This window comes from Schistocerca piceifrons, chromosome 3 (genome assembly GCF_021461385.2).
Source record: "Schistocerca piceifrons isolate TAMUIC-IGC-003096 chromosome 3, iqSchPice1.1, whole genome shotgun sequence".
Lineage (NCBI taxonomy): Eukaryota > Metazoa > Arthropoda > Insecta > Orthoptera > Acrididae > Schistocerca > Schistocerca piceifrons.
Window position 1 is genome coordinate 928062852 of NC_060140.1, and position 13870 is coordinate 928076721.

Here is a 13870-nt window from a genome sequence, read left to right on the forward strand (position 1 = left end):
CAACACACTATTGATAAACCGTATGGCCATCTGTAATTTTCAGCTATTCAATTAGAGTGATATATACAAACATATAAGCTCATGTATTTACACAGTTACATTTACAAGGTAATTGTAGTACACTGGGGCGCATTGTACATATTTAGATCTTATAGTATGTGTTAATACTGGTCATTTATAAAATAGAATTACAAAAGAACACAATTAACCATTGTTTACATTTTAACGTACTTACAAAATTCTATCCGTTTGACACATCAGAAACTGATTGTGGCAGGAAGAAACGAGCATGCATTACGTGATGATTTTGCATACGTTAAATAATAATGTAGACACTCACATCGAGTAGGAGCACAATTTGTCTTCACGAAGTGCAAAACGTATTGCTTTAGATCCATAGCATTTTGAACAATAGTACTCAAAGAGAACAGGCAGTACAGTACAATACAAAAGGAACCGTTTACTATACACGCTGTAATAAAATTGCTGTATCTGGTTGTCCACTGCGAATTGAGCGTATATTTTCTTGAAATTTTATTTTTATTCATTGAAAAAGGTCCGTTTCTTCCCATAATATCCGGCCGCCATATTTTGTTTAATCTAACAACCTGTTTTTTTAATTGTACATATGACGTAGATCTCTATTATCAGAAGAAAGTCATAGGAGCTAAATGAAGAGAATCAGGGGTGAACAGTGATCTTAAAAAGGAAATAACGATAAGGAAGTTGTTATTTGGCGGAAACCAGAGCGCAGAATTCCAGACGTCAACGTTTCCATTTAAATTTCTCGTTGTTTGAATCTAAATAACGGGCGATACTGAAAGTTTTTGCACTGCTGGTCAGGACCGTTAATGAGAAATGTAGAAACGATGTTGTAGAGTATCCTTGGTGATGTGTAAAATGTAGTAGTCTTTCGTCATTGCTATCTAAGTTTCTTGTTCTTTACATGCTAACTTCGGCCAGTACAAGTATCTCTTGCATTGGTAGCATAAGACAAAACAGTTGTTCTAAATTCTCCATACTGGAGTACAGAATGTGTCATTTTGACACTGGAAGTTAACTGCTAGCGATACACGGAAGACATTCCACAGCCATAAAATATCTTTGCAGAGTTGAATGGCTATAGCTTAGCATCCCGATGACACCTTTGGAGAAGGAGTTCTGAGTGTGGGAGAAAGGAACTGGTCGTGGCGCTGATGAGGGGATCTTTCTCAAAGTCAATTGAAGTCATCTCGGTTCCAAGCGAATGTAATTAGACAGCTACGTAGCGTCACGTTCTGTCGTAAATGTCGACTTCAACTGTTCACACTTTGAACTATCTCCCTCTGAGCTACTACACGTATAGATCACGCCTAATAATGAAACAGACGGTGCATTTTCTGTGTTCTTACTTATGAAATAATTCCCTAGTAACAGCGTTGCATGCTTCTTCTTCCTCTTCTTGAGGTGCTCCATCGAAGTATTGGCAACTCTGGACATACTATCACAAGAAGAAGCCACTGTCTATTAACACTTCCACATATCGAAACAGCTCCCGGCACAGAATATTGCACAGCAGAGTTCTCTAACTACCGATCGCTGGCAGCACAGGTCCGAAGGACGCGCCCTTCTCCTCGCCGAGCATCTCTTGTATTTCCTCAAGGGTCTTCCCCTTCGTCTCCGGCACCACAAAGTAGACGTAAATCGTTACGAGTAGTGCGCATCCCGCGAACACGAAGAAGGGACCGCCGTTTCCCACTGCGAGGGCGATGTCTTCGTAGAACCTGGTGACTATGAAGGACATGAACCAAGACACGCATGCGGCCATCGGCATCGCCACGATCTTCACGTTGGGTGGGAAGACTTCGCCAGATACCGTGAATGGTAGGCAGCCGTAACCTGAAACGAAGACACCAAACTCTACATACATTGTGACAATACAGATTTTCATCTACAGCAAACTTAAGATAAATTGATCCGAGCTGTATACTGTGTGAGTCACCTAACGTTACCGCTGGATTTATTTCGTAAACCACATCAAATACTGACGAACCGATTCCACAGACCGAACGTGAGGAGAGGGGCTAGTGTAATTGTTTAATACAAACCATACAAAGTGCACGGAAGTATGTTTTTTAACACAAACCTACGTTTTTTTAAATGGAACCACGTTAGTTTTGTTAGCACATCTGAACATGTAAACAAATACGTAATCAGTGCCGTTTGTTGCATTGTAAAATGTTAATTACATCCGGAGATACTGTAACCTAAAGTTGACGCTTGAAACCTCCGGCGTTCATTTGCGTGTTGTAACAAACACGGGCCACGGTCGGCGAGCAGCATCTGCAGGGACATGCTTACGATGACGACCGTGTTTACGAGTGTGGCTGTAGTGCACTGTTGTGGTTTGGTCTAGCTGTTGCAGTGTCCGCATGTAGCGCTTGCTGCTATTGTTATTCTGCATTCGTCTCCGCACGCAGACCAACTGTAGTACACCGTGTTACCAGACGTCTGTGATAGTGTAGTGTTGTAGGAACTGTGACCATGGTGTATTCGAACTCTGAAAAGGCGGAGATGATACTCATCTATGGCAAGTGTCGACGAAATGCAGCTGAAGCCTGCAGGGTGTATGCAGAACGGTACCCGGACAGAGAGCATCCAACGTGCCGCACATTGCAAAACATCTACCGCCAACTGTATGCAACAGGTATGGTCGTAGCACGCAAACGGGTCCGTAACAGGCCCGTCACAGGAGAAGCGGGTGCAGTTGGTGTGCTAGCTGCTGTTGCCATGAACCCACACATGAGTACACGGGACATTGCGAGAGCCGGTGTACTGAGTCAAAGTAGTGTCATGCGCATACTGCATCGTCACCGCTTTCACACGTTTCATGTGTCGCTACATCAGCAATTACACGGTGATGACTTTAATCATCGAGTGCAATTCTGTCAATGGGCATTAACAGAGAATGCGTTGCAGTTCTACCTGTTTACCGATGAAGCGGGTTTCACGAACCACGGGGCAGTGAATCTACGGAACATGCATTACTGGTCCGTGGACAATCCTCGCTGGCTCAGACAGGTAGAGCGACAGCGACCGTGGACTGTAAATGTATGGTGCGGAATCATTGGCGACCACCTCATTAGTCCTCACTTCATTGCAGGAGCCCAAACAGCTGCAACATACATCGCGTTTCTACAGAATGATCTGCCAACGTTGCTCGAAAATGTCCCACTGGAAACGCGTCGACGTATGTGTTATCAGCATGATGGTGCACCTGCACATTCCGCAATTAACACTAGGCTGACCCTTGACAGGATGTTCGACGGGCGTTTCATAGGACGTGGAGGACGCATAAATTGGCCAGCCCGTTCTCCTGATCTTACACCTCTGGACTTCTTTCTGTGGGGCACGTTAAAGGAGAATGTGTACCGTCATGTGCCTACAACCTCAGAGGATATGAAACAACGTATTGTGGCAGCTTGCGGCGACATTATACCAGATGTACTGCGGCGTGTACGACATTGATTACGCCAGAGATTGCAATTGTGTACAGCAAATGATGGCCACCACATTGAACATCTATTGGCCTGACATGTCGGGACACACTCTATTCCACTCCGTAATTGAAAACGGAAACCACGTGTGTACGTGTACCTCACCCCTCATGGTAATGTACATGTGCGTCAGTGAAAAAGACCAATAAAAAGGTGTTAGCATGTGGACGTAATGTGCTGTTCCAGTCTCTTCTGTACCTAAGGTCCATCACCGTTCCCTTTGGATCCCTACGTAATTCGGTGCTCTCCGATACACACGATCGAACAGCGGAGGAGTGGTACTCAAGCGTCAACTTTAGGTTACAGTATCTCCGGATGTAATTAACATTTTACAATGCAACAAACGGCACTGATTACGTATTTGTTTATATGTTCAGATGTGCTAACAAAACTAACGTGGTTCCATTTAAAAAACGTAGGATTGTGTTAAAAAACATACTTCCATGCATTTTTTTATGGTTTGTATTAACCAATTACACTAGCCCCTCTCCTCACGTTCGGTCTCTGGAATCGATTCGTCAGTATTTGATGTGGTTTACGAAATATATCCAGCGGTAATGTTAGGTGACTCACCCTGTATATAGGGCGAGCCAGAACTCTACCGACAAACTTACATAGATGATAGTATGCACCAAAACACGAAACAATATCCACGAGGCGTGTTTTTTTAAGTAAGTACCGTTTTGAAATTAAAGAAAGACGTGCTAAGATATCTCAATAATTTTATTTTTACATGAAAGCCTGTACCTTAATCTACTTTTCTACATAATTTCCGTCAATATTGAGGCACTTGTCATAACGTTGTACCAGTTTTTGCATACCCTCGTCATAAAAGTCTGCCGCCTGACCTGTTAACCACTGCATCACCACTGTTTTGACTTCGTCATAGTCTTGAAGACACTGACTGCCCAGGTGTTTCTTCGAGTGCAGGAACAGATGGTAGTCACTGGGCGCAAGATCGGGGCTGTACGGAGGATGATCTAGAGTTTCCCATCGAAGAGATGTGATGAGATCTTTGGCCTGATTCGCCACATGCGGCCGGGCATTGTCTTGCAGCAAAACGGCGCCTTAGCTCAACTTCCAAGGACTGTTGCTTTGGTTCTGGTGTGACGTAGGCCACGCATGTTTCTTCGCCAGTAACAATTTGGCTCAAGAAATCATCACCGTCGTTGTGGTACCGCTCAAGGAAAGTCAATGCATTGTTTAAACGTTTGGTTTTGTGCACATCCGTCAACGTTTTCGGTACCCAACGCGCGCACAATTTTCGGTAATTCAAGTGCTCGGTCACAATGCCATACAAAACACTACGAGAAACATTAGGAAAGCCATCCCGCAAGGAGGAAATCGTAAAGCGTCTGTTTCCTCTCACCTTATTGTCCACTTTCTGCACCAAACTTTCATTAACGACCGAAGGACGCCCACTCCGTTTTTCATCATGCACATTTGTGCGGCCATCTTTAAATGCTCTCACCCACTTTCTTACCATTCCACAACTCATAACGTTTTCTCCGTAAACTGCACAGATCTCACGATTAATATCGATCGCTTTTAGGCCTTTAGCACTAAGAAATCCTATAACAGCCCGTACTTCACCGTCGGCGGGACTCCCGATTATCGGAGGCAGCTTAAACACTCAGTACACAACGTAAACAAGGAAGAATCAGACTGTAATGGCGTCAGTGTGTAGATTAAGGTACAGGATTTCACGTAAAAATAAAATTATTGAGATATCTTAGCACATCTTTTTTTTTAAATTTCAGAACGGTACTTACTTAAAAAAAACACGCCTCGTAGTAAACATGGGATCTAACATGCTTACGCTAAGAGCTTTGAGCACTTTTTAATCTTCAAAACTGTGTAACACGTCTCTTCTGTTGCAAGCTCTTTGCTTTCCTTACTTTGGGAAGATGTAGTGCGTACCAACCAGAAAAAGACATAAACAATAAGAAGCAGCAGAAATGAGAATAGCAAGAAGCTTAATATCAAAACGCGATCACAGAGTAGGCGAAGTTAAGGAATTGTACGAACTTGGAAGCAAAATATCCCATAACGGACGAAACAAGAAGGCCATAAAAACAGTCTAGCACCACCAAAGATAGAATTCCTGACCAAAAGAAATTTACTGGTATCAAACATAGGCCTTAATCTTAGGAAGAAATTTCTGAGCATGAACGTTTCGAGCGCAGCACTGAATGGTAGTAAATCATGAACAGTGGGAAATTAGAGGATAATTAAACTGTAATGGTTTCGGTTGTGATGTTACAGAATAATTTTGAAAATCAGGTGGCCTGATAAGATAAAGAATGAAGAGGTTCTCCCCAGAATTCGCGAAGAAGAGAACATATGAGAATCAAAACAGGATGATAGGACATGTGTTAAAATCTCAGCGAACATCCTGCATGGTACTAGAGGGAGCTGTAGGGGGTAAAAACTGCATGAAAAGGCTAGTGCAGGATAGCGATTTGTGGCGGCCCGTGTGAAATCAGTCAAAATACCGGTGCAAACAAGGGTGTGGACAAAAATAAGGAAAAAATGTCCAGTCAATATGGGCTCTAAAATGCTTCTCTTGAGATCTATGACCACTTGTTTAGTAGAAGAGATGTGTTTCCTGGCGGCGAAGACGAAAAAGCTTTCATAGCCCTTAATGTACATACTGTAGAACCCATGTTTACAGGAATTGTTTTTTGTCCGTACTACCTGCTTCGAAAGTTTTTGGTGGAATCCCGGTTCACCTTTTAGACAAACGGTCCTTATAAGACGTGTCAAATATTCCTACAGAAGCTAGTATTGATCAGACACTGAAGGAAAGTTCCTACAGTTACTGGTACGGAAACCAATACCTGATGAGACATGGACCGTTGAAGACGTGCAGTTCCCAGCCTCCATTTTATTTATAGATGAGGCATGACCCATAAAACATGACCTAGTGAATTACCATAATACGTCTGCGTAGGCAGATGCAAATCCTCGAGCAATCATGGCGGTGAACCATCAGGGTCGCTTCAGTATCAGTGTATGTGCAGGAACTGTCACTGACAGACTTACGGGGCCTTACACTTTACCAAACAGGTTGACAGATGTCGAGTATCATCGATTTCTGCTCAATAAATTACCACTTCCAATGGAGAATGATACCGTTATAGAAAGACAGCTTTGGTTCTCGCACTACAGGGTAGGTCGATGAGGTCCTGTACCATACACTCACCATTCACCGGAATTGAACCCGTGGGATTTCTGGCTGTGGGGACATATAAAGGCATTGGCGTATGCCCAACCAATCGACAATATGCAGACGTTATAGGAGCGTGTGACCAAAGCGTGTGTGTGGTCTTCAGTCCAGAGACTCGTTTGATGCAGCTCTCCATGCTACTCTCTATTCTGTGCAGAGCTTCTTCATCTCCCAGTACCTACTGCAATCTACATCCTTCTGAATCTGTTTATTGTAGTCATCTCTTGGTCTCCCTCTACGATTTTTACCCTCCACGCTGCCCTCCAATACTAAATTGGAGACCCCTTGATGCGTCAGAACATGTCCTACCAACCGGTCCCTTTTACTAGTCAAGTTGTGCCACAAACTCCTCTTCTCCCCGATTCTATTCAATAGCTCCTGATTAGTTATGTGATCTACCCATCTAATCTTCCGCATTTTTCTGTAGCACCACATTTCGAAAGCTTCTATTCTCTTCTTGTCTTAACTATTTATCGTCAACGTTTCACTTCCATACATCGCTACACTCCATACAAATACTTTTAGAAACGACTTACTGACACTGCCGATGTTAATAAATTTCTCTTTTTCAGAAACGCTTTCCTTGCCATTGCCAATCTACATTTTATATCTTCTCTACTTCGACCACCATCAGTGATTTTGCTCCCCAAATAGCAAAACCCATTTACTACTTTAAGTGTTTCGTTTCCTAATCTAATTCCCTCAGCATCACCCGACTTAATTCGACTACATTCCACTATCCTCGTTTTGCTTTTGTTGAGGTTCATCTTATATCCTCCTTTCAAGACACTGTCCATTCGGTTCAGCTACTCTTCCAGGTCCTTTGCTGTCTCTGACAAAATTACAATGTCCCCGGCGAACCTCAAAGTTTTTATTTCTTCTCCATCGATTTTAATTCCTACTCCGAAATTTTCTTTTGTTTCCATTACTGCTTGCTCAATATACATATTGAATAACAACGGGGAGAGGCTACAACCCTGCCTCACTCCCTTCCCAACCACTGTTTCACTTTCATGCCCCTCGACTCATAACAGCCATCTGGTTTCTGTACAAGTTGTAAATAGCCTTTTGCTCCCTGTATTTGACCCGTGCCACCTTCAGAATTTGAAAGAGAGTATTCCAGTCAACATTGTCAAAAGCTTTCTCTATGTCTACAAATGATAGAAACGTAGCTTTGCCTTTCCTTAATCTATTTTCTAAGATAAGTCGTAGGGTCAGTTTTGCCTCAGTATTGTTCCAACATTCCCATGCGTTCACAATGCTGTTTGTAGTAGCTTACCCGCATTCCTATTTTCCTATTCATTATTAAACCTACTCCTGCATTACCCCTATTTGATTTTGTATTTATAGCCCTGTATTCACCTGACCAGAAGTCTTGTTCCTCCTACCACCGAACTTCAGTAATTCCCACTATATCTAACTTTAACCTATCCATTTCCATTTTTATATTTTCTAACCTACCGGTTGTAGTTTCCCCTTGCTTTCAGCCGTTCGCAGTACTAGCACATCAAGGCTTTTTTGGTTAGTGTTACAAGACCAGATCAGTCAGTCATCCAGACTGTTGCCCCTGCAACTACTGAAAAGGCTGCTGCCCCTCTTCAGGAACTACACGTTTGTCTGGCCTCTCAACAGATACCCCTCCATTGTGGATGTGCCTACGATACGGCTATCTGTATCGCTGAGGCACACAAGCCTCCCCACCAAAGACAAGGTCCGTGGCTCATGGGGGGAAGGTGGCCAATGCATGTGACGAAATTCGAACAGAACCTGTTGTTTCCGAAAGAGAGCATGATTCACTGCCAAGAAAGGCTGAAGGATGTGTCAGAATGCATGGTAATGAAATGCTGCAAGGCCTATAGTGTCTATTTCCATGCAATAAGCCAATGGGAATGAAAGGACAAACTGACCCATATCTGAACAGCTATTGGTTTCTATGCATACTTCTATAGGGACACTAGATGAGTGACTAGCATTGCCTGGAAATGTATTTATTCCTGTCTTCTATAAGTCCATTTCCTCCCTTCCCTTCCACTGTCCATCTCCTCCTCCCTCTCTTAATCTCTCTCCCCCTCCTCTCTATCTGCTTCTCTACCTTCTGTCCATCTGCTCGTTCCCCTTTTGTCCATCTCCTACTCCCCCTTCTAAGTTAATCTTCTCTCCCTCTACTTCCTCCTCACCCCGTCTAAGTCTTTCCCCTGATCCCCTCTATCTTAATTTACCTCCTCCTCCCACAATCTCTGTCCATCATCTTCTCCCCCTCTTCCTGTTCCTCTCCCCCTACTCCTCTCACTGTCCAGCTCCTCCTACTCATGTCTCTGTCCATCTCTTTCTCTTTTCTTTTTCCATCCATTTCCTTCTCTCCCTCCTCTCTGTCCATCTTCTCCTCTTTCCTCTCTCTGTCCATCTACTCCTCCTCACTCTGACCATACCCTCTTTTCCCCTCTGTCCATCTCCTTCTCTCCCCTCTCTCTTTCCTTCCAGTCCCTTCTCTCTCCACATTAGGAGGTGCTGGTTCTTACTCCCCCAGTGTTTCTTTCCAGATAGCAAGTAATATCGGCTTGTTTAGTTGAAATTGGTCCACGGGTTTAAGAGGAGTTTCTACCCACAAATATTTAACACATTCTACACACATTTGTGTACACATTTGACCTACATATCTAGCGGATTGCGCCCTGAAGTTTCGTATCCACACAGCTCGCTGTTTATGACGTCATGTCTCCTGAACAATGTGTTGTACATAATTTTAAAGGTACATTCAGTGGTATACGTGAACACTGTTTGCAAAATGTGTTACGAATACAGCTCGTAATAAAGAAGGAAGAAATTAAAACCTCATGCCTGATATGGCAATTTTATTGTATGAACAGTGAAAATATAGTAAACCACAAGCCTTTTTTCTTTGATCATTCACGTAAACATGTCATTATTAAAAACCTAACACTAAACTGACTCTGACTCTCCTTCTTTTCAGTACGCAGCACCGAGCGAAGTGGCACAGTTGTTAACGCACTGACTCGCGCACGACCGTCCAATCCCGAGTCCGCCCATCCTGATTTCGGTTTTCCGTGATTTCCCTAAACCGCTCCAGGCAAATGCCGGAATGGTTCTTTTGAAACGGCACGGCTGGCTTCTTTCCCCATCCTTCCCTAATCCGATGGGACCGATGACCTCTCTGTTTGGTCCCCACCCCCAAATCAACTAACCAACCTAAGTAGCATTGTACCCACCTTCAAAAACAATAACCGAAAAATAATGATGATACAGTTTTTAATCAAGGACTGTCTTTACGTAAACGACGTATTTTTTTAAAATTACTACAGTACTGTGCTTTATGCACCTGTATTGTAAATAAGAGAAGTAATTGCAATAATTATTGTTCCACTAACTTACATTCTCCATGCACGATTAGAATTTCTACCCTCTCTTCGTTGATGTACGGTGGATTCACAAAATCCTTTGACTGACGACGCGGTTGACTGAATGAGTAGTGTGCAATTTCCTTTCGTTTCCATTTATTTGCTTTCAACTCCAGGATGTGCACATTATGATACATTTTTGAACAGGTGTTGAGGAGTGGAAGTGGATTACCAAATAAAAATGTGGGGTGCTATTTAAAAAGGACGTACTGCTAGTCATTATTTCGTAATTAAGTTACAAGGGTGATATTGTTGGTTTATTTCCATCTGATTGCTATAAGACTGCTCGTTGGCTGCATGCTGGTTTTTAGTTTACATTGTTACTATTGAACCTGTGTGACCATCTACTCGCATTACCTTAGAGAATTATACTCGACTTTGCGTCCTGGCTGCTAATATACCAGGCACATAAGAAATGGTGTCTATATTATGACCTTTATTTGATTAACTAGGTAAACAAATTAATTATTTTAGAAATGTGCGCAACGGAAACTGGTGCGTGTTTCTCTAAGATAACACGTGATGTGGTGGTTGAACTCAAAGCCGCCACTCTAGTAGCTGGTAGCCTATCTAAATTCAAATTGCAGATTATTTCTATGTTTCATTAAATTTAGAAGATCGAACTGAAAAGGCTTGCCAGGTTTAATTGAACTGAATAAGATACATCCTATCCATTTCATTTATCAGGTGACTGGGGGAATATTTCTTAATTGAAATGCAGACTCTCATTTAATACATTTATTTTCTACTCTGATGAAAATATTTTAGAACAACACACATTAGAATTTCTCCTCAGTTACAAAACTTATGTTTGAATGAGCGTTAAATCTCTCATGGGTAGAACAATGACAAAAGGAAAACACTACACGAATAATTTCATCATGGTCTCACAACACAAAAAAATACATAAGTGGGCCACACCGTTTTTAGCGGTATAATCGTCATTCATTCCTTGAAACTCACGTTTCATCATGCATCAATTACACAATAGAAATTTAAGGTAAGCCACTCCTGAAGGCAGAAAACCTCAACCAAAGAAAAGATTTGGGCAAAACGTTACTAAAAATTTGGTACATTTTACAATAATTTATACGCCGCTGTCTGTTTCAATTGAAAGCACTATGCAATGAACACAGTTAAATTCAGTTTTAGCATGGTAAGGGGTGGTATCTATTGTTCTATGCCTGCTACGGGCCATGTGGTCGAACATCAACTACAGTAAAATGCTAAAAACACACACACTTTTCAATCAAAATTCATAATAAGGCATGCAAATTCAGTTTTAAAATGTATCAGCAAGAAATCGTGCAAGCAGAAACGCAATTATCAGGCAGATGCACGGTACTGTTTATGCACTGGATTCACTTTCCCACGCCGCGAAAGTAAGAAAGAATTAGAATTTATTCTGGTTTAAGCACCGAATGCTGTTAGGTGAACTGATTAATTTGCTTTCAGTGCTGAAAACTTCACTGTAGCAACGACTGTTGAGCTCTAAAGCGTGTGCTACGCTGAGGGCGCAAACACGTAGTCGATCATATGAGATCAAAGGAACTACCTCAAATACATAAAATATTTAGGTAAAAGCACAGTAGCACACTAATAACGGTTAAATATGTCACTGAAAACAACTGTAAGCATACTGAAACTCGAGAATTGACCACATTATAGGACTTTGTACTATTGGCGCCAAAATGAAGTGCGAACTAAACTCACAAAGAAAGTACCAAAAATAATTGAATTTCGCGACAGAAATTTCTCGATCTAACATCTGATACGCAATCTGCACTCATTGAGTTAAAAGTGAATCTTTCAACTCAGGAAATAGCTACATGAACTCATGGTTCTTGTTGCATGGCTCACTGCCACAAAGCAAAATTTTACAAACACGTTTCTGAGAAAACTATTCCAAATAAATTAAAGCCGTAACCTCTACCGATGAAGATATGTTGAATGCGTACTATGGGTATACCCTTTCGTGAAATTTTAGCCATATTACCTCATTTTTATCTCACAAAATCTGCGACTGCTGTGCTCCCGCGTCCGCTCCGTCTCATGGCTGACCCCACAGTGCTCTCCAAGCGCCAAAATCCGACCAACGTTCCTCTTCAAACGCGGTGGTGGGAAGACTCACCCCATCCCCGCACCAACCTTGTAACCTGCCCTCGTGCCTGTTTTCATCTTTGCTTGCTGCTCTGGCCTACCTGCCGTTATTCTTGTAATGTTGGCAATGACTGCTATTCCCTTAATCTGTTCCCTTTGGTCCATGCTCCCGCTACATTCATCCCCATGCACACTCATACAGGATGGAACAAGGAGTATACATATAAACGGCGTGTGACCTCTTTGTGAAATGATGAAAAGAAATAAACGAATGCGTCAAATATTCCTTTCACCCACCGAAATATTGAAGCTGCTAGCAACCAAAGAAAAACTTATATCTCGATATAGAAAACATAATTACTTCGTACTGTAAGCTGAGGCAAAACGAAAGTAACGCCTCATGATGACTAAGTAATATTTGCACTATAGATCCATTTTTTACTTTACTTCTAGACAAATGTTATTTTGGTGGTCAAGATAAATAGTACACTCTGTATAAGTTAATGCTGATACCAGTGAATGAGACTGGTATTGCTGATGAGCAAGCAAGAAGCTCACCTGGTGTATAGACGATAATATAGAAGATTAGGGCTGTGACGGGAATCCATCCGATACTCTCCACATCCTGCTTTGCGTCGCTCAAAACGAAGAATACGCCCAAAGGAATCTGCAACACAAAGATTTGACAAATCTGTGCCATAAAGGCGACCACGGTGAATGATTTGAGTGGTCACAGATGAAGGAACTGTAATGCAGAGAAAACTAGACTCCAGTATTCCTTCATTATTATTTATTAATGATCATATTCGTTGCAAGTCAACCAAGTAGCTACGTAATCCTCTTGTTTTTGTCTGAACCAGGATTCTGAAGATAGCTAACACAGAAATGCGTAGCAATGGGTCAATAAATGAAAGAATATTGGATTCTACTTCCCTCTGCATTACGATTCCTTCATCTGCGACCAATTAATCAAATTGAAAATCACGTAAATTAAGGATTTTTCTGCACAGAAGATAACTGGAAACACATTGGACTTTGAACGATAAAGGGTTGTAAAATGATATTTATTATTGAATGTGATCTACTTTCTGCCCAGTACAATTTATACAATAATTGTTTAGCTGTCGTTAATTAAGCTAACGATTTCGAGACTATAATCAACTCACAAGTCCTTACAGTTGTCCAAATAAGTCGACAATGGAATCGCACACATAGAAGATCCACAGTACAAACCAACTTATGACCAATTTAGCGGCGTTTCCTGTTCACAGGATACGGGGTGTCTCCAATAGCAAACATCGATAATGTTTCATAGACATTTTGTGACAATGAGAGACAATTTTGGTGAAGTAGGCAACGCGCAAAACATACTTAACTTTTTAATTTATACTGATATTTTATTTCATGAGAGCGTATGTTCCATTAACGATGCACTACCGCTAATAATGTAGAACGTTCAAAGCGGCAGTGGAAGTAAGAACTGAAGAGGTGTTTAATGAAGGAAGACGGTAGGTGAGTGCGCCAAAAAATGCAATTTTTAGCTAATAATTTTTCTGTATTCTCCGATCCTTTCATCTTGTTTTAACAGT

At 41.8% G+C, this 13870-nt stretch overlaps 1 protein-coding gene across 1 annotated transcript in view; it reads right to left on the reverse strand.

Moving 5' to 3' along the window:
* Positions 1–594: 594 nt before the first annotated feature.
* The window catches only part of LOC124789235 (facilitated trehalose transporter Tret1-like), a 79445-nt gene continuing 66169 nt past the window's right edge, over positions 595–13870 (reverse strand). Inside the window, exons 4-5 of the mRNA XM_047256530.1 lie at positions 12840–12948; positions 595–1878 (exon numbers count right to left, since the gene is read on the reverse strand). Of these exons, the coding sequence (XP_047112486.1) occupies positions 1565–1878; positions 12840–12948 (423 nt within the window). The 3' untranslated portion in view covers positions 595–1564. The remainder of the gene's footprint in view (positions 1879–12839; positions 12949–13870) is intronic.